At 40.0% G+C, this 21,686-nt stretch overlaps 1 protein-coding gene across 11 annotated transcripts in view; it reads left to right on the top strand.

The window, feature by feature from the left end:
• The window catches only part of HSF2BP (heat shock transcription factor 2 binding protein), a 90,913-nt gene extending 72,790 nt beyond the window's left edge, over positions 1-18,123 (top strand). For all 11 annotated transcript variants that reach the window (XM_068547168.1, XM_068547167.1, XM_068547166.1 and 8 more), the window contains one exon: positions 17,421-18,123. In XM_068547168.1, coding sequence (XP_068403269.1) covers positions 17,421-17,629 — 209 coding nt within the window. In that variant the 3' untranslated portion in view covers positions 17,630-18,123. The remainder of the gene's footprint in view (positions 1-17,420) is intronic.
• The last annotated feature ends 3,563 nt before the right edge of the window (positions 18,124-21,686 follow it).

Raw genomic sequence — 21,686 nt, 5'->3', positions numbered from 1 at the left:
CATGCTACAACTACAGAACCCATGTGCCCTGGGGCCCACGCACCACAACTAGAGAGAGAAAACCCACACGCCACAACTAGAGAGAAGCCCGAGTGCCGCAAAGAAGAGGCTGTGCGCCATAAGGAAAGGTCCCGCAGGCCGCAACTAAGGCCCGACGCAGCCAAAACAATAAGGAAAATAGATAAATAAAATAAATAAATATTTTTAAAAAAATAATGGAAGTTTTGATCTATGGAAGTGTGTGTCTTCAACTCTATAGCTTGTGCAGGGCTGTTTTCCAAGATGGTTGTACCCAGTGTAAATTTGACCGACAGCATGTTAGCCTTCTGGCTCCTTTCCATTCTCACCACCCCTGCTACTGTCAGCCTTCTTCACCTTAGCCAGTCTGATGGGGGTTATTTTATTGTGGGTTTTTTTTTCTTTGTAAATTTATTTATTTTAGGCTGCATTGGGTCTTCGTTGCTGTGCACGGGCTTTCTCTAGTTGTGGTGAGCAGGGGCTACTCTTCATTGCGATGCGTGGGCTTCTCATTGCAGTGGCTTCCCTTGTTGTGGAGCATGGGCTCTAGGCGCACAGGCTTCAGTAGTTGTGGCACGTGGGCTCAGTAGTTGTGGCTCATGGGCTCTAGAGCGCAGGCTCAGTAGTTGTGGCGCATGGGCTTAGTTGCTCCACGGCATGTGGGATCTTCCCAGACCAGGTCTCAAACCTGTGTTCCCTGCATTAGCAGGCGGATTCTTAACCACTGCGCCACCAGGGAAGCTCTATTTTATTGTGGTTTTATTTTATTTTTTTAATTAAAAAATTTTATTCCAGTTTTATTAAGATGTAGTTGACATACAACGCTGTATAAGTTTAAGGTGTACAGCATAATGATTTGACTTACCTCCATCATGAAATGATTACAGTAAGTGTAGTGAACATCCATCATCTCGTACAGATATAAAATTAAAGAAATAGAAAAAAAAATTTTTTCCTTACGATGAGAACTCTTAGGAATTTCTCTCTTAACTTCCATATATAGCATACAGCAGTATAAATTATACTTATCATGTTGTACATTATATCCCTAGAACTTATTTATCCTATAACTGGACATTTGTACTTTTGACCACCTTCATCCAATTCCCCCTTCCTGTACTCCCTGCCTCTGGTAACCACAAATCTGATCTTCTTCTATGAGTTTGTTTGTTTTTGAAGTATAATTGAGGAGACAAAATTTCTAAGATATCTTATGTCTGAAATGCCTTTATTTTACCTCACCTATAATAGTCAGAGTTTGGCTGGGTATAGAATTCCAGGTTAGAATTACTTTTTATTTCTGAATTTTGAAAGCAACATATACCATGTTAATGGATTGGAAGAATTAATATTGTTAAAATTTCCATGCTACCCAAGGCAAGGTACAGATTCAGTGCAATCCCCATCAAAATTGCCGATGGCATTTTTCACAGAACTAGAACAAATAATTTTAAAATTTGTATGGAAACAGAAAGACCCTGAATAGCCAAAACAATCTTGAGAAAGAAGAATGGAGCTGGAGGAATCATACTCCCTGACTTCAGACTATATTACAAATCTACTGTAATCAAAACAGTATGGTACTGGCACAAAAAGAGACACATCAATGGAACAGAATAGAGAACCCAGAAGTGAAGCCACACACTTATGGTCAATTTATCTATGACAAAGGAAGCAAGAATATACAATGGGGAAAAGACAATCTCTTCAATAAGTAGTGCTGGGAAAACTGGACAGCTACATGTAAAAGAATGCAATTAGAATATTTTCTTATACCATATACAAAAATAAACTCAAAATGGGTCAAAAACCTAAATGTAAGACTGGAAACCATAAAACTCCTTGAAGAAAACATAGGCAGAGCTCTCTTTGACATAAATAATAGTAATATTTTTTTGGATCTGTCTCCTAAGGCAAAGGAAACAAAAGCAAAAAAACCCCGAATGGTACCTAATTAAACTTAAAAGCTTTTGCTCAGCAAAGGAAACTGTTGACAAAATGAAAAGACAACCTATTGAATGGGAGAAAATATTTGCAAATGATATGACTAATAAGGGATTAAATCCAAAATATATAAACAGCTCATACAACTCAATATCAAAACACAAAGAACCCAATTAAAAAATGGGCAGAAGACCTGAATAGACATTTTTCCAAAGAAGACATACAGATGGCCAATAGGCCCATGCAAAGATGCTCAGCATTGCTAATCATCAGAGAAGTACAAACCAAACCACAATGAGCTATCACCTCACACCTGTTAGAATAGCTATTATCAGAAAGACCACAAATAACAGATGTTGGTGGGGATGTGGAGAAAGGGGAATTCTTGTATGCTTGCTGGGAATATAAATTGATGCAGCCACTGTGGAAAACAGTATGGAGGTACCTCAAAGCTAAAGATATTGGGTTGGCCAGAAAGTTCGTTCAAACAAACGAATGAACTTTCTGGCCAACCCAATAGAACCAGCCCATGATCCAGCCATTCCACTCCTGAGTATATATCTGAAGAAAACAAAAACACTAATTCAAAAAGATATATGCATCCCAATGTTCATAGCATCATTATTTACAGTAGCCAAGGTATGGAAGCAATGTTAAGTGTCCATCGACAGATGAATGGATAACGAAGATGTGGGGTGTATATATATATATATATATATATATATATATATATATATATATATATATATATACACACACACACACACACACACACACACACACACATACACATACACACAATGGAATGAAATTTAGCCATTTGCAAAAACATGGACGGACCTGGAGGGCATTATGCTTAGTGAAGTAAGTCAGACAGAGAAAGACAAATACTGTTTTATCACTTATATGTGGAGTCTAAAAAGTACAGCAAATGAATGAATATAGCAAAACAGAAACAGACTCACAGATATATAGAAAAGAATAGTGGTTGCCAGTGGGGAGAGGGGCAGGTTAGGGGCAAGATAGGTGTAGAGTTTAAAAGGTACAAACTACTATGTATAAAATAAATAAGCTACAAGGATATATTTAACATCACAGAGAATATAGCCAATATTTTATAATAACTTTAAATGGAGTATAATCTATAAAAATTTGAATCACTATGTTGTACACCTGAAACTAATATTGTAAATCAACTATACCTCAATAAAAAAAATTCTTTATATATTTTTTAAAAAGGACAAACGCTGGAAAAAATGCCAATAGGAATTTTTTTCTCTAAAAGAGATTTAGTTATTTATTTTTTATGGGTTTATAACATTATATGTTTCACGTGTACAAATTTATATTTTGACTTCTGCATACACTACAGCGTGCCCACCACCAAAAGTTTAGTTTCCATCTGTCACCATACAGTTGACCCTCTTTACCCATTTTTCTCTTCCCCACCCACTTCCCCTCTGGTAACCACTACTCTGTTCTCTGTATCTATGTGTTTGTTTTTGTTTGGTTTGGTTTGTTCATTTAAAAAATTGCACATATGAGAGAAATTGTACAGTATTTGTCTTTGTCTGACTTATTTCACTTAGCATAATACCCTAAAGTCCATCTATATTGTCTCAAATGGCAAGATTTCATCTTTTTTTATGGTTGGGTAGTATTCCATTGTGTGTGTGTGTGTATATTTATATATACACACATATATTATATATATATATATATACACACACACACACACACACCACACCTTATTTATCCATTCATCTGTCAATGGACACTTAGGTTTCCATATCTTGGCTAATGTAAATAATTCTGTGATGAACATAGGAGTTCAGATATCTTTTCAAATTAGTGTTTTCCTATTTTTTGGATAAATACCTAGGAGTGGACTAGCTGGGTCATTTGGTAGTTCTATTCTTAATTTTTTGAGGAACCTCCATACTGTTTTCCATAGTGGCTGCACCAGTTTATATTCCCACCAACAGTACATGAGAGTTACTTTTCTCTACATCCTCACCAACACTTACTTCTTGCCCTTTTGATAATAACCATTCTAACAGGCACGAGGTGGTATCTCATTTTGGTTTTGATTTGCATTTCCCTAATAATTAGTGACGTTGAACATCTTTTCATGTGCCTATTGGCCATCTGTATGTCTTCTTTGGAAAAATGTCTGTTCAGCTCCTCTGCCTATTTTTAAATCGGGTTTTTATGTGTGTGAGTATGTGTGTTATATTCAGTTGTATGAGTTCTTTATATATGTTGGATATTAACCACTTATCAGATATATGCTTTGCAAATATCTTCTCCATTTGGTTGGTTGCCTTTTCTTTTTGTTGATGGTTTCCTTTGCTATGCATAAGTTTTCAGTTTGATGTAGTCCCATTTGTTTATTTTTTGCTTTTGTTCCTTTTGCCTGAGGAGACATATTCAGAAAGATATTGCTAAGGCCAATGTCAAAGAATGTACTGTGTTTTTTTTTTTTTCCAGGAGTTTTGTGGTTTGAGGTCTTACATTCAAATCTTTAAGCCATTTTGAATTGATTGTTGTGTGTTGGGTGAGATAGTGGTCTAGTTTCATTCCTTTGCATATGGCTGTCCAGTTTTCCTAATGCTACTTATTGAAGAGGCTATCCTTTCTCCATTTTATGTTTTTTGCTCCTTTGTTGTAAATTAATTTTCCATATTATGTGTGGGTTTATTTCTGGGCTCTCAATTCTGTTCCGTTGGTCTATCTATCCGTTGATTTTCTGCCCAAACCATACTGTTGTGATTACTATAGCTTTGTAACATAATTTGAAGTCAGGGAATGTGATACTTCCAGATTTTTTCCTTTTCTCAGGATTGCTTTAGCTATTCAGGGTCTTTTGTGTTTCCATATAAGTTTTAGGATTGTTCTATTAATGTGAAAAATGTCATTGGAATTTTGATAGGAATTGCTTTAGGTCATATGGACATTTTAACAATGTATAACATTCCAATCCATGAGCATGGGATATCTTTCCACTTCTTTGTGTCTTCTTCAGTTTCTTTCAACAGTGTCTTATAGTTTTCAGTGGACAGGTCTTTCATCTCCTTGGTTAAATTTATTTCTAGGTATTTTATTCTTTTTGTTGCAATTGCAGATGGGATTGTTTTCTTAATTTTTCTTTCTGATAGTTTGTTCTTAGTGTAAAGACACCCAACAGATCTTTTAATATTGATTTTATACCTTGGAACTTTACTATATTTGTTTATTATTTCTAACAGTATTTTTTTTTTTTTTTTGGTGGCATCTTTAGGGTTTTCTCTATATAAAATCATGTTGTCTGCAAACAGTGACAGTTTTACTTCTTCCTTTCCAAACTGGATGCCTTTTATTTTCTTTTACTTGCCTAATTGCTCTGGCTAGGACTTCCAATAGTATGTTGAATAAGAGTGGTGAGAGTGGGCATCCTTGTCTTTTTCCTGATCTTAGAGAGGGACAGCTTTCGGTTTTTCACCAATGAGTATGATGTTAGCTATGGGTTTGTCGTAAGCCTTTGTTATGTTGATTTATGTTCCTTCTCTACCCATTTTATTGAGAGTTATTATCATAAGTTAACGTTGAATCTTGTCAAGTGCTTTTTCTGCATCTACTGAGATGATCATATGATTTGTACCTTTCATTTTATTAATGTCATGTAACACATTGATTGATTTGCAGATGTTACACCATTCTTGCAGCCCTGGAATAAATCCCACTTGATCGTGGTGTATGATCCTTTTAATGTATTTTTTGTATTTAGTTTGTTAATATTTTATAGAGGATTTTTGCATCTGTGTTTATCAGAGAATATTGGCTTGCAGTTTTCTTTTTTGTGTTGTCCTTGCCTGGTTTTGGTACCAGGGTAATATAGGCTTCATAAAATCACTTAGGAGACATTCCCTCCTCCTCAGTTTTTTTGGAAGTGTTTGCATCCCTTTGTCTTTTGTACCACTTTTGAGAGATTTCCTCTACTTTATTTTCCATACTGCCTATTGAAGTCTTCATCTCTACTATCATGCACTTAATTTCCAGCTGCCTTTTGGTTTTTTTTTGGAATTAAAAAAATAGCATCCCATTCTTGCTTAATGGATAATACAACTTTTAAAAAAAATCTCCTTGAGTAGGAGATTAATAAAGTTTAAAAAAAGTTTTCTTCTCATTGCATAGTCTTTCTTTTGCCCTCCTTTTGTTTTTGTTGAAAATGATAATTATCTTCTTCTCAGGTGTCTGGTAATACATCGTTTTTTTGCTTGTGTTTAAGGGTGGGATTTATAATGCCGATTGGAAGCCCTGAGCATGTGAGTGGGGCTTGTGAACTTCACTGTAGTGTGAGCTGGCTCAGCCATTCTCAGCCATTCACTGGGAACCCACAGGTCAGTATCTTTAGATGTTTCCTCTTGGGTTGCTCAGATTGCCCAGAGAAGACTCATCCAACTCTAGAAACGGAGAAGGGGAAGAAGGAGCATCTTAGAATTTGTGGGTATGTTTTAGCTTAATCCAATGTGTTTTCCAGACAGAACCTCCATCTTCAATTGTTCCTAATGTCCCCTGCTCCAGAGATTCTTTTTTTGAACGAATCTTAGTAGTTTCTGTCTTCCAAGCAGTTTGTCCATTCCATCCAAGTTGCAAAATTTATGGGCACAAATTTGTTCATAATATTCCCTTATTATTCCTTTAATATCTGTAGGTTCTATAGTGATTTCTCCTCTTTCATTCCCCAAATTTGTAATCTGTGTCTGTCTTTTCTTCCTTCCCCCTTTCCTTGTTTAGCCTGGCTAGAGTTTTATCAATTTTATAGATTTTTTTTTAACAGGGTCACTTTTTGGGTTTACTGTTTTTTTCCCCAGTTGTGTTTTATTTGTCCTCATTTGTATTGATTTCTGCTCTTTATTATTACCTTCCTTTGGCATGTTTTGGGTTTGATTTTTTCTTTTTTTTTTTTTTTAAGATGAAAGCTAAGGTAACTAATTCGAGACCTTTGTTCTTTTCCAGTATGAGCATTCAGTGCTATAATTTCCCCTGATAAGCAGTGATTTAACTGCATCTATAAATTATGATACTGTGTTTTCATTTTCATTTCATTCAAAGTATTTCCTAGTTTTCCTTATGACTTCCTTCTTGATCCATACATTATTTAGAAGTGTGTTGTTTTATTTCCAAATATTTGGAGATTTTTTCGCATATTTTTCTGTTATTTATTTTGTATTTCTGTTATTTATTATGTATTTCTGTGATTTCTAACTTAATTCCTTGTGGTCACAGAATGTACTTTGAATCCTTTTGAATGTATATTTGGTCAAGTTGGTTGATAGTGTTGTTCAGGGATTCTGTATCTTCACTGATTTTCTTTCTTTTTTAAAATCAGTAATGGAAATAAAAGTATTAAAGTTTCCAACCTCTGATTGTGAATTTATTTGCACTTGGATTTCTAGCATATTGTGCTTTGTTTCTCTTGAAACTCTGTTGTTAGGTACATACCTAATTAAGACTGTCATGTCTTTTTGATGCATTGACTTCTTTATAATTATACAATTATAATTATAATTATACAATTATAATCCCTCCTTATCCATGGCAATATTTTTTGTTCTGAAGTCCACTTGTCTGATAATAATATAGGCTCTGCAGACTTCTTTTAATCAGTGTTTGCATGGCATGTTTTTTATTCTTTTATTTTTAACCTATGTCTTTATATTTATCTTGGGTGTCTTGTCGACAATGTATATTTGGGTCTTGATGTTTTGTGCATTCTCTGTCTTTTAATCAATGTGTTTATACAGTTTTCATCTAATGTATCTAGAAATACAGAAATATTTCTAGTTGTTTCTTTTTTCCTCTTTTTTGTCTGCTGTTGGATTGAGTATTTAATGTTCTATTTTATCTGCACTGTTGGCTTATCATTTACATTTTAAAAACTCTTTTTAGTATTTTCCCTAGGGTTTACAATACAATCTTTAATTAACTGTGATTAATTAATTATATTAATTAATTAATCACAGTTAAAGATTTTCAATTGAAACATTAAAAATCTTTAAATAATATTGTACTGCTCCAGGTATACTGAAAGAACCCTAAAACAGTGCTTTCCCATCTATTAATCATATTTATTTCAGATTCCTTTTCTAATTGTTTCTAAGTCTGGGTTATCTCTGAGTCTGGCTCTGCTGATTACTTTATTACTGCAGTGGGGTTTTGTTTCCCTTGCTTTGTCATTGTAATTTCTGATTGAGTGTTGGACATTGTGTGGAGGGCAGTAGAGCAGAGGTCAGCAAACTTTTCCTGTAAGGAGCTAGCTATTAAATACTTTGAGCTTTGAGCGTCATGTGTGGTTTCTGTTGCATATTATTCTTCTGTTTTGTTTTCTTTTAAGATAACTCTTTAAAATGTAAGAACCAACCTTAGCTCACAGCCTGTGCAGAAACAGGTCCTGGGCTGGATTTGGCCCTTGGGCCGCAGTGCACCAACCTCTGCAGGAGAGAATGAGGTACATAGAGAGTGTTTACACCTCCTGTTCTGCGGGGCTGTCGGTGTGGGCGTTGGGCTGGTGTGGGTTTTGTCTCTGTGGTGACCTCTGTGCCGCTGGTTTCCAGTCTTCTCCTTCGTTGTGCTGCGGGTGAGGACTGAGTTGCCAGAGTCCTTTGTCAGCCTCCACCCCCAGCAGCGGGCCTTTCCTCTGGGTCTGTGCCTCGGAGGGGTCTCCTTCCATCCTATTGCCCCTCCTGCTGCTGCTGTAGACTGCTTTTGTTGGCCGCTGGGTGTTTGCTGGGCCGCTGGAGGACGCAGGGGAGTTCTCTGTTGTTTTGGTTCAGCTCCCATCCACCTGCATCTGAGTGGCGCCTTCCCCGTGATCCTGTCCTCCTCCCTGTGGCAGCCGCTCTGCCTGTGTCTTTGGCAGTTCTTGTGCCAGAGCAAGTTTCCTTCCCCTTCCCCAGATAGGAGCGCTTCAACGGTCTGGGCCCGGGTAGGGCAGGCTTGTTTTCCGCTTCCCAGCACAGCAGTCTTCCCTGAGCCCTGGCGGCTCTCGCTCAGCGGGGAGGGGCTCCGGGGCCTTGGTGCTATGGCAGTTCCCACTGAGGGTTTGCTCAGTCTACTCTCTCAGTCCACTTACTTCTTAAAAGGTTTTTAAAGTGTAGTGCTAAGAAGGAGGTACTGATTTTGAGTCTGGTTCCAATTACAATATCTAATCAAGAATCAGTGGCATGTTAAAGGCTCCCAGTAGAGAGACATGGTGAGGAGAATTGGATCCCCGGTGGTTAAAGGTTATAACTTGTGTTGGGCTGTTGTTTCAGTCCAGCTGCTTTTTAGTGGTTGCTACAGTATATGCAGGGCTGCCAGGTTCTGTAACTCCAGAGAGCATTCACACGGAAAAACGGAATTCACTTTGAGTGTTGCAGCTGTGACTTTGCGGAACTCAGTGGCCTGAAGAGATGCCATATCTGTATGTGGTCTCTCAGGGCTTTGCTGCACGTGGAGTGAAAATGAAGTAATACCTCTTAAAACAATCTTATGCCTGGGCAGAATTACAGAAAACTACATGAAAAGCCCTCGTATTTTCAGTTGAGCATTTTAAAGTTATGTGATTGTAACATTGGAAGGTGGAATGTTACTAGGGGGTGACATTGTCATGCTCCTCGTATGAGCTAAGCTTTTGCATCAAGAAGTGGCACTGGAGGAGGGGCAAGATGGCGGAAGAGTAAGACGTGGAGATCACCTTCCTTCCCACAGATACAGTAGAAATACATCTACACGTGGAACTGCTCCTACAGAACACCCACTGAACGCTGGCAGAAGACGTCAGACCTCCCAAAAGGCAAGAAAATCCCCACGTACTTGGGTAGGGCAAAAGAAAAAAGAAATAACAGAGACAAAAGAATAGGGACGGGACCTGCACCAGTGGGAGGGAGCTGTGAAGGAGGAAAGGTGTCCACACACTAGGAAGCCCCTTCGCGGGCGGAGACTACGGGTGGCAGAGGGGGGAAGCTTCGGAGCCGCGGAGGAGAGCGCAGCCACAGGGGTGCGGAGGGCAAAGCGGAGAGATTCCCGCACGGAGGCTTGGCGCCGAGCAGCACTCACCAGCCCGAGAGGCTTGTCTGCTCACCCGCCGGGGCAGGCGGAGGCTGGGAGCTGAGGCTCGGGCTTCGGTGCTAGCCGGGAGGGAGTCCGGGAAAAAGTCTGCAGCTGCCGAAGAGGCAAGAGACTTTTTCTTGCCTCTTTGTTTCGCGGCGCGCAAGGAGAGGGGATTCAGAGCGCCGCCTAAACGAACTCCAGAGACGGGCGCGAGCCGCGGCTATCAGCGCTGACCCCAGAGACGGGCAGGAGACGCTAAGGCTGCTGCTGCCACCACCAAGAAGCCTGTGTGCGAGCACAGGTCACTCTCCACACCGCCCCTCCCGGGAGCCTGTGCAGCCCGCCACGGCCAGGGTCCCGTGATCCGGGGACAACTTGCCCGGGAGAACGCACGGCGCACCTCGGGCTGCTGCAACGTCATGCCGGCCTCTGCTGCCGCAGGCTCGCCCCGCCTCCTCCGTACCGCTCCCTCCCCCCGGCCTGAGTGAGCCAGAGCTCCCGAATCAGCTGCTCCTTTAACCCCGTTCTGTCTGGGCGGGGAACAGACGCCCTCAGGCGACCTACACGCAGAGGAGGGTCCAAATCCAAAGCTGAACCCCGGGAGCTGTATGAACAAAGAAGAGAAAGGGAAATCTCTCCCAGCAGCCTCAGAAGCAGCGGATTAAAGCTCCACAAACAACTCGATGTGCCTGCATCTGTTGAATACCTGAATAGACAACGAATCATCCCAAATTCAAGACGTGGACTTTGGGAGCAGGATATATTAATTTTTCCCCTTTTCCTTTTTTTGTGAGTGTATATGTGTATGCTTCTGGGTGAGATTTTGTCTGTATGGCTTTGCTTTCACCATTAGTCCTAGGGTTAGGTCTATCCGTGTTTTTTTGTTTGTTTGTTTGTTTTGTTTTGTTTTTACTTAAAAAAAATTTTTTTTCCTAATAAATGTTTTCTTAATAATTTTTTCCTTATTTTCTATTTTTAGAAATTAAAAAAAATTTTTAATAAGTTTTTTCATATTTTTTATATTAAAAAATTAAAAAAAATTTTTTTTCTTAATAAATTTTTTTCTTAATAAATTTTTTATTATTTTTTACTATAAAAAAATTAATAAATCTATTTTTAAAAATTAAAAAAGAATTTTTTTTCTGAATACATTTCTTTTTTTAAAAAAAAAATTTTATTTATTTATTTATTTATTTATTTATTTATATTTATTTTTGGCTGTGTTGGGTCTTCGTTTCTGTGCGAGGGCTTTCTCCAGCTGTGGAGAGCGGGGGCCACTCCTCATCGCGGTGCACGGGCCTCTCACTGTCGCGGCCTCTCCCATTGCGGAGCACAGGCTCCAGACGCGCAGGCTCAGTAGTTGTGGCTCACGGGCTTAGTTGCTCCGCAGCATGTGGGATCCTCCCAGACCGGGGCTCGAACCCGTGTCCCCTGCATTGGCAGGCAGATTCTTAACCATTGCACCACCAGGGAAGCCCTGAATACATTTATTCTTAATAATTTTTTTTCTTATTTTTTATTATAATAGCTTTATTTTATTTTATTTTATCCTCTTTCTTTCTTTCTATTTTTTTCTCCCCTTTATTCTGAGCCGTGTGGATGAAAGGCTCTTGGTGCTCCAGCCAGGCATCAGGGCTTTGTCTCTGAGGTGGGAGAGCCAACTTCAGGACACTGGTCCACAAGAGACCTCCCAGCTCCACGTAATACCAAACGGCGAAAATCTCTCAGAGATCTCCATCTCAACATCAAGACCCAGCTTCACTCAACGACCAGCAAGCTACGGTGCTGGACACCCTATGCCAAACAACTAGCAAGACAGGAACACAGCCCCATCCATTAGCAGAGAGGCTGCCTAAAATCATAATAAGGCCACAGACACCCCAAAACACACCACCAGACGTGGACGTGCCCACCAGAAAGACAAGATCCAACCTCATCCACCAGAACACAGGCACTAGTCCCCTCCACCAGGAAGCCTACACAACCCACTGAACCAACCTTAGCCACTGGGGACAGATACCAAAAACAACGGGAACTATGAACCTGCAGCCTGTGAAAAGGAGACCCCAAACACAGTAGGGTAAGCAAAATGAGAAGACAAAAAACCACACAGCAGGTGAAGGAGCAGGGTCAAAACACACCAGACCTAACAAATGAAGAGGAAATAGGCAGTCTACCTGAGAAAGAATTCAGAATAATGATAGTAAAGATGATCCAAAATCTTGGAAATAGAATAGACAAAATGCAAGAAACATTTAACAAGGATGTAGAAGAACTAAAGAGGAACCAAGCAACGATGAAAAACACAATAAATGAAATTAAAAATACTCTAGACGGGATCAATAGCAGAATAACTGAGGCAGAAGAACGGATAAGTGACCTGGAAGATAAAATAGTGGAAATAACTACTGCAGAGCAGGATAAAGAAAAAAGAATGAAAAGAACTGAGGACAGTCTCAGAGACCTCTGGGACAACATTAAACGCACCAACATTCAAATTATAGGGGTCCCAGAAGAAGAAGAGGAAAAGAAAGGGACTGAGAAAATATTTGAAGAGATTATAGTTGAAAACTTCCCTAATATGGGAAAGGAAATAGTTAATCAAGTCCTGGAAGCACAGAGAGTCCCATACAGGGTAAATCCAAGGAGAAACACGCCAAGACACATATTAATCAAACTATCAAAAATTAAACATAAAGAAAACATATTAAAAGCAGCAAGGGAAAAACAACAAATAACACACAAGGGAATCCCCATAAGGTTAACAGCTGATCTTTCAGCAGAAACTCTGCAAGCCAGAAGGGAGTGGCAGGATATACTTAAAGTCATGAAGGAGAAAAACCTACAACCAAGGTTACTCTACCCAGCAAGGATCTCATTCAGATTTGATGGAGAAATTAAAACCTTTACAGACAAGCAAAAGCTGAGAGAGTTCAGCACCACCAAACCAGCTTTACAACAAATGCTAAAGGAACTTCTCTAGGCAAGAAACACAAGAGAAGGAAAACACCTACAATAACAAACACAAAATATTTAAGAAAATGGGAATAGGAACATACATATCGATAATTACCTTGAATGTAAATGGATTAAATGCTCCCACCAAAAGACACAGGCTGGCTGAATGGATACAAAAGCAAGACCCATATATATGCTGTCTACAAGAGACCCACTTCAGACCTAGAGACACATACAGACTGAAAGTGAGGGGATGGAAAAAGATATTCCATGCAAATGGAAATCAAAAGAAAGCTGGAGTAGCAATTCTCATATCAGACAAAATAGACTTGAAAATAAAGACTATTACAAGAGACAAAGAAGGACACTATATAATGATCAAGGGATCGATCCAAGAGGAAGGTATAACAATTGTAAATATTTATGCACCCAACATAGGAGCACCTCAATACATAAGGCAAATACTAACAGCCATAAAAGGGGAAATCGACAGTAACACAATAATAGTAGGGGACCTTAACACCCCACTTTCACCAATGGACAGATCATCCAAAATGAAAGTAAATAAGGAAACACAAGCTTTAAATGATACATTAAACAAGATGGACTTAATTGATATTTATAGGACATTCCACCCAAAAACAACAGAATACACATTTTTCTCAAGTGCTCATGGAACATTCTCCAGGATAGATCATATCTTGGGTCACAAATCAAGCCCTGGTAAATTTAAGAAAATTGAAATCGTATCAAGTATCTTTTCCAACCACAACGCTATGAGACTAGATATCAATTACAGGAAAAGATGTGTAAAAAATACAAACACACGGAGGCTACACAATACACTACTTAATAACGAAGTGATCACTGAAGAAATCAAAGGGGAAATCAAAAAATACCTAGAAACAAATGACAATGGAGACACGACAACCCAAAACCTATGGGACGCAGCAAAAGCAGTGCTAAGAGGGAAGTTTATAGCAATACAAGCCTACATCAAGAAACAGGAAACATCTCGAATAAACAACCTAACCTTGCACCTAAAGCAATTAGAGAAAGAAGAGCAGAAAAACCCCAAAGCTAGCAGAAGGAAAGAAATTATAAAGATCAGGTCAGAAATAAATGAAAAAGAAATGAAGGAAACAATAGCAAAAATCAATGAAACTAAAAGCTGGTTCTTCGAGAAGATAAACAAAATTGATAAACCATTAGCCAGACTCACCAAGAGAAAAAGGGAGAAGACTCAAATCAATAGAATTAGAAATGAAAAAGGAGAAGTAACCACTGACACTGCAGAAATACAAAGGATCATGAGAGATTACTACAAGCAACTCTATGCCAATAAAATGGACAACCTGGAAGAAATGGACAGATTCTTAGAAATGCACAACCTACCGAGACTGAACCAGGAAGAAATAGAAAATATGAACAGACCAATCACAAGCACTGAAATTGAAACTGTGATTAAAAATCTTCCAACAAACAAAAGCCCAGGACCAGATGGCTTCACAGGCGAATTCTATCAAACATTTAGAGAAGAGCTAACACCTATCCTTCTCAAACTCTTCCAAAATATAGCAGAGGGAGGAACACTCCCCAACTCATTCTACGAGGCCACCAGCACCCTGATACCAAAACCAGACAAAGATGTCACAAAGAAAGAAAACTACAGGCCAATATCACTGATGAACATAGATGCAAAAATCCTCAACAAAATACTAGCAAACAGAATCCAACAGCACATTAAAAGGATTATACACCATGATCAAGTGGGGTTTATTCCGGGAATGCAAGGATTCTTCAATATACGCAAATCAATCAACGTGATACATCATATTAACAAATTGAAGGAGAAAAACCATATGATCATCTCAATAGATGCAGAGAAAGCTTTCGACAAAATTCAACACCCATTTATGATAAAAGCCCTGCAGAAAGTAGGCATAGAGGGAACTTTCCTCAACATAATAAAGGCCATATATGACAAACCCACAGCCAACATCATTCTCAATGGTAAAAAACTGAAACTATTTCCACTAAGATCAGGAACAAGACAAGGTTGCCCACTCTCACCACTATTATTCAACATAGTTTTGGAAGTGTTAGCCACAGCAATCAGAGAAGACAAAGAAATAAAAGGAATCCAAATTGGAAAAGAAGAAGTAAAGCTGTCACTGTTTGCAGATGACATGATACTATACATAGAGAATCCTAAAACTGCCACCAGAAAACTACTAGAATCAATGAATTTGGTAAAGTAGCAGGATACAAAATTAATGCACAGAAATCTCTTGCATTCCTATATACTAATGATGAAAAATCTGAAAGTGAAATTAAGAAAACACTCCCGTTTACCATTGCAACAAAAAGAATAAAATATCTAGGAATAAACCTACCTAAGGAGACAAAAGACCTGTATGCAGAAAATTATAGGACACTGATGAAAGAAATTAAAGATGATACAAATAGATGGAGAGAATCTATACCATGTTCTTGGATTGGAAGAATCAACATTGTGAAAATGACTGTACTACCCAAAGCAATCTACAGATTCAATGCAATCCCTATCAAACTACCACAGGCATTTTTCACAGAACTAGAACAAAAAATTTCACAATTTGTATGGAGACACAAAAGACCCCGAATAGCCAAAGCAATCTTGAGAACGAAAAATGGAGCTGGGGGAATCAGGCTCCCTGACTTCAGACTATATTACAAAGCTACAGTAATCAAGACACTTTGGTACTGGCGCAAAAACAGAAATATAGATCAATGGAACAGGATAGAAAGCCCAGAGATAAACCCACGCACATATGGTCACCTTATTTTTGATAAAGGAGGCAAGAATATACAATGGAGAAAAGACAGCCTCTTCAATAAGTGGTGCTGGGAAAATTGGACAGGTACATGTAAAAGTATGAAATTAGAACACTCCCTGACACCATACACAAAAATAAACTCAAAATGGATTAAAGACCTAAGTGTAAAGCCAGACACTATCAAACTCTTAGAGGAAAACATAGGCAGAACACTCTATGACATAAATCACAGCAAGATCCTTTTTGACCCAGCTCCTAGCGAAATGGAAATAAAAACACAAATAAACAAATGGGACCTAATGAAACTTAAAAGCTTTTGCACAGCAAAGGAAACCATAAACAAGACCAAAAGACAACCCTCAGAATGGGAGAAAATATTTGCAAATGCAGCAACTGACAAAGGATTAATCTCCAAGATTTACAAGCAGCTCATGCAGCTCAATAACAAAAAAACAAACAACCCAATCCAAAAATGGGCAGAAGACCTAAATAGACATTTCTCCAAAGAAGATATACAGATGGCCAACAGACACATGAAAGAATGCTCAACATCATTAATCATTAGAGAAATGCAAATCAAAACTACAATGAGGTATCATCTCACACCGGTCAGAATGGCCATCATCAAAAAATCTACAAACAATAAATGCTGGAGAGGGTGTGGAGAAAAGGGAACACTCTTGCACTGTTGGTGGGAATGTAAATTGATACAGCCACTATGGAGAACAGTATGGAGGTTCCTTAAAAAACTAAAAATAGAACTACCATATGACCCAGCAATCCCACTACTGGGCATATACCCTGAGAAAACCATAATTCAAAAAGAGTCATGTACCAAAATGTTCATTGCAGCTCTATTTACAATAGCCAGGACATGGAAGCAACCTAAGTGTCCATCATCGGATGAATGGATAAAGAAGATGTGGCACATATATACAATGGAATATTACTCAGCCATAAAAAGAAATGAAATGGAGGTTTTTGTAATGAGGTGGATGGAGTTAGAGTCTGTCATACAGAGTGAAGTAAGTCAGAAAGAGAAAAACAAATACAGTATGCTAACACATATATATGGAATCTAAGGAAAAAAAAAATGTCATGAAGAACCTAGTGGCAAGATGGGAATAAAGACACAGACATACTAAAGAATGGACTTGAGGATATGGGGAGGGGGAGGGGTGAGATGTGACAGGGTGAGAGAGTGTCATGGACATATATACACTACCAAATGTAAAATAGATAGCTAGTGGGAAGCAGCCGCATAGCACAGGGAGATCAGCTCGGTGCTTTGTGACCGCCTGGGGGGGTGGGATGGGGAGGGTGGGAGGGAGGGAGATGCGGGAGGGAGGAGATATGGGAACGTGTGTATATGTGTAGCTGATTCACTTTGTTATAAAGCAGAAACTAACACACCACTGTGAAGCAATTATACTTCAATAAAGATGTTTAAAAAAAAAAGAAGTGGCACTGTTTGGGGTCAGCTCATAGTTTACTAAACTGTCACATTCATTGTTCAGAGAGGCCAAGAACCCCTGAGGGGTGGATTCTGCCCCAAGGTCCCTGTAGAAGGTTTTATTCTAACCAGAAGTGTTACCTCTTCCCCTCTAGATCCAGACACAGAGGTGTGTCTTCACGTGCTGCGCCTTGTCCAGTCTGTGGTTCTGGAGCCAGAAGTCTTCTCCAGGTTGGCCTCGGAGTTCCGGAGTTCCCTGCCCCTGCAGCGCATCCTGGCCATGGCCAAGAGCCGCAACCCTCACCTGCAGGCCGTGGCCCAGGAGCTCCTGGAGGACCTGCGCACTCTGGAGCGTGATGCGTAGGGGTGCTCAGCGCCGGCATCTTCTCCCTGGGTCCCCACTTTGTCTTCTAAAGCCACCAGCCGTGTGCCATGTGTTACAGATAGCAAATGTGATGCCTAGAGATGGCTGTGTATTGAGATGTATCTATCTGACTTGCTCCTGGAAGTGAACGTGCTTGTGGGTGGTTGGTTAATCTTGCCAGAGGTGAGCCTGAGAAAGGGTCCATTCTTCTGTGAAGACCCACGTCAGCTGCATCCGGAAGAGGGCCTTCTCAGAGCGGCTCCTGCTGCCCAGGAGACCCTGAGACCTGTCGGTTCCCCCCTAAAAGCGGAAGGTTGAATAACCGCCTACCCCGTTGGTCAGCGTTTTCCTGAGATACCTTTCTTGAAAAACAATTCATTCACTCTCTAATAATTATAATTAATCCCCCCCCCCCAACCCAGTTCAAGTTTACCTTTAAATCTTTCGGTGAACCTGCTATTTCAGATGATATTGGACATTTTAGTTCTGTATTTTTGTGCCTCTTTTATTTTTGAGTAAAGAAAGTCACAAGAATCATTGGTGTGCTACAACTATTGTTTTCTGAAATATTATAAACTTGATGTTAGGAAGGTATATATTACAATGCATACACGTGGTTGGTGGAAAAACCTCTCCTTACATTGTTCTGGGTCCTTTGGCTATAAGCTCAGGAGTCCAGTTTTTCATATAACAGTATCATGACAAGGGCCTCATAGATCAGAGCACATGCAGCTGCTTGGAGTTCTTTAAACAATGTGCACGGGTATGTGTACCAGGTCCCCTCACCATGTGTCCTTCTCAACTGCAGAGGACAGAGGAGGATGTGCTCCATTTCTCACAGGTGTCACGACGTGTGAGTGCGGTTCCCTCTCTGGCACTCCTTAGAGTCACAGCAGCGCGTGCTGTGTCCCTCAGGATGACACTGCAGGCCCGTGGTCTCTGGGCATCCTGTAGGAGCAAAAACACTTGCAGGCGTCCCATACACATTTGTATGCTGTTTCTGCTGTGCGTGGCAGTTTGGAATAACTTCATGTTTCTTTTATAGGCAATGTGCAGTTTATGGCTGAGGCTGAGTGAAGGAGCTTACAGGAAGGCACAGTTGCTTGAATTTCACGAGCCGACATATTGTGGAACCTGGCTCATCAGAACCAGAGAAATGTTGTAAAAGGCAGTTTAAAATTCACAGAGGCAGAAATTGGTCCATCTGTGCTGTGTGGCTCTGTAGGTCCTGTTGATTGGCAAATAAAATTGAGGACGTTGTGTTTTTGTTCTTTTCTAGCATAGTATCATTTTCGTTTTGGTTATTTGTTTGATAAGGTAACGGGAGATAAACTAGTATAATTAGTTGTGCTGCCTCTAGAAATGCAGGGTCTTTTTCCTGCCAAAGATGGGATCAGTGGCATATAGAGAAAAATGAAACCAGGCCAAACCCATGAATGTTGCATAGTTTAGGTAATTAGTAGATGGATGTGATTAAGAAGGATACTTTTTTTCCCTCTTAATTTTAAAGTGCTAAGGATAGCAAGAGTTCTTATGAAAACTCCTTAAGCAAGAAACATATGTCATGTATATGGAATCTAAAAAAAATGGTTCTGAAGGAGCTAGGGGCAGGACGGGAATAAAGATGCAGATGTAGAAAATGGACTTGAGGACATGGGGAAGGGGAAGGGGAAGCTGGGACGAAGTGAGAGAGTAGCATTGACATATAAACACTACCAAATGTAAAGTAGATAGCTAGTGGGAAGCAGCCGCATAGCACAGGGAGATCAGCTCGGTGCTTTGTGATCACCTAGAGGGGTGGGATAAGGACGGTGGGAGGGAGACGCAAGATGGAGGAGAAATGGTGATAGATGTATATGTATAGTGATTCACTTTGTTATACAGCAGAAACTAACACACTATTGTAAAGCAATTATACTCTGATAAAGATGTGAAAACAAAGAAACATATGTCAAATACATGTTTTGAATGTATATCACAGGAAAAGTACTTAAGGCCAGTTTTAAGGAGTGACTAGCCTTTCTAATATTTTTGCTCTTCTTATGAAGGTCAGGGGGAAAATGGGTTCTTCACTTTTTTTGCATCTAAAGCTCTAAAGAAAACTCAGTTTAAAAAGTATGCATAAAAGCATGTACGTGGCAGTATCTGAGGGCTCTTGTGAATTTTAAAATCAGAAACAAAAATCAGGGACTTCCCTGGTGGCGCAGTGGTTAGGAATCCGCCTGCCAGTGCAGGGGACATGGGTTTGAGCCCTGCTCCGGGAAGATCCCACATGCCGCGGAGCAGCTGGGCCTGTTCGCCACAACTACTGAGCCTGCAGTCTAGAGCCCATGCTCTGCAACGAGACCAGCCACCGCAATGGGAGGCCCGCGCGCAGCAACAAACACCCAGTGCAGCCAAAAATAAATAAATTTATCTTTAAAAAAACCCCAAATCAATAAAATGGTACATATTTTTTTTAATAGATCTTTATCGGAGTATAATTGCTTCACAATACCGTGTTAGTTTCTGTTGCACAACAAAGTGAATCAGCCATATGCATACACGTGTCCCCATATCCCCTCCCTCTTGAGCCTCCCTCCCATCCTCCCTATCCCACCCCTCTAGGTCATTGCAAAGCACCGAGCTGATCTCCCTGTGCTATGCGGCTGCTTCCCACCAGCCAACTATTTACATTCGGTAGTGTATATATGTCGATGCTACTCTCACTTCACCCCAGCTTCGCCCTCCCACCTGACCCAGCAATCCCACTGCTGGGCATATACCCTGAGAAAACCGTAATTCAAAAAGGTACATATGTCTTTAAATTTAAATTTTAAAGAATTCCTTTTCTATTTATTAAGTTAAGGAACTTTTTCTCCTTGGTACTGTCAGTTTGTATGTAAAGGCATGAAACCTTCCAGGTCAACAGCCAGACTTCACCCCCCCCACTCCTCTCACCCCGCAACTGGTGATCAGGGCAGTTTCTTGCTGTTCAGTTTCTCGTTACCAATCTAGTCTGTCTTCTGTGACATCTGAGAGGAGCCTGTCCTGCTAGGATGCAGGTCGTTGTGTCTGCTCGTGGCGTGAACTGGGATAAGCCTAATGTTACAAGGACTTCATCTCGTCCCAGATACTTATATAGCCCCATGTTTATCACTTATTCCAGAGAATTTTAAAATTAATTAGAGTAGCAAGCATAGCATCACAAGTCTGGGACTTGAAGAAAAGCAGCCGAGGCCTGAAGTCAGACGATGGGCAAGGAGGAATTTTAATAAAAGTTGTAAATGTGCCTGTTACACTGATTCTGTAGCTATATTGCCATGACATCAATATGAATGGAAAAGGTTGGTCAGTACTTTTGTAGGCTTACTGATTTTCTGAGAAGCCCTGAAGTTGAAGTTCGCTCTGTTTTCTTCCATGATGTAGATGCTTAGACAGCTTCAGAAGGGCCTCTGACCAGTGTAGGGTCTCTGGTATAGACCCTGATACAGTGTAGGACACAGGATAGGATACAGCATTCTGTGGGGAGAGTGTGGCCTCAGAAGGTGGAGCCAATGAACCCATGAGAAAGTCTTTGGATACTTTTCAAGTCCAGGCTCAGGTGGGCAGGGCAGGGGTCCATCTTTAAGGCCCACGGCTGTCTCTCTGCTCTGGGAATGTGCACATTGAAATTTGTCTCCAGCTGTAGAATGAATGTGCTAGTGCATGTCACACAATGAAGACTGTTTCTGCCTTTTGTTGTTGTTATTTGTAATCCTTCAGGTTTTTTGAATTGTAGTAAAATTTATCACAGAAATGTAGACGGTGAACATAAAATTTACCATTTAAACCATTTTGAAGTGTAGAATTCAGTGGTATTAAATATATTCACAGTGTTGTGTAACCATCACCACTGTCTGTTGCCAGAACTTTTTATCGTACCAAATAGAAACTCTGTACATTAAACAGTAACTCCTTCTTTTCTTTTCTTTTTTAAAAAAAAATATATTTATTTTATTTATTTGGTTGCGCCGGGTCTTAGTTGAAGCAGGTGGGCTCCTTAGTTGTGGCTCATGGGCTCCTTAGTTGTGGCTCA

This window comes from Eschrichtius robustus, chromosome 6 (assembly GCF_028021215.1).
Source record: "Eschrichtius robustus isolate mEscRob2 chromosome 6, mEscRob2.pri, whole genome shotgun sequence".
NCBI classification, from domain to species: domain Eukaryota; kingdom Metazoa; phylum Chordata; class Mammalia; order Artiodactyla; family Eschrichtiidae; genus Eschrichtius; species Eschrichtius robustus.
The sequence above is the reverse complement of the archived record's forward strand: the minus strand, read 5'-3'. Positions and strand labels throughout refer to the sequence as shown.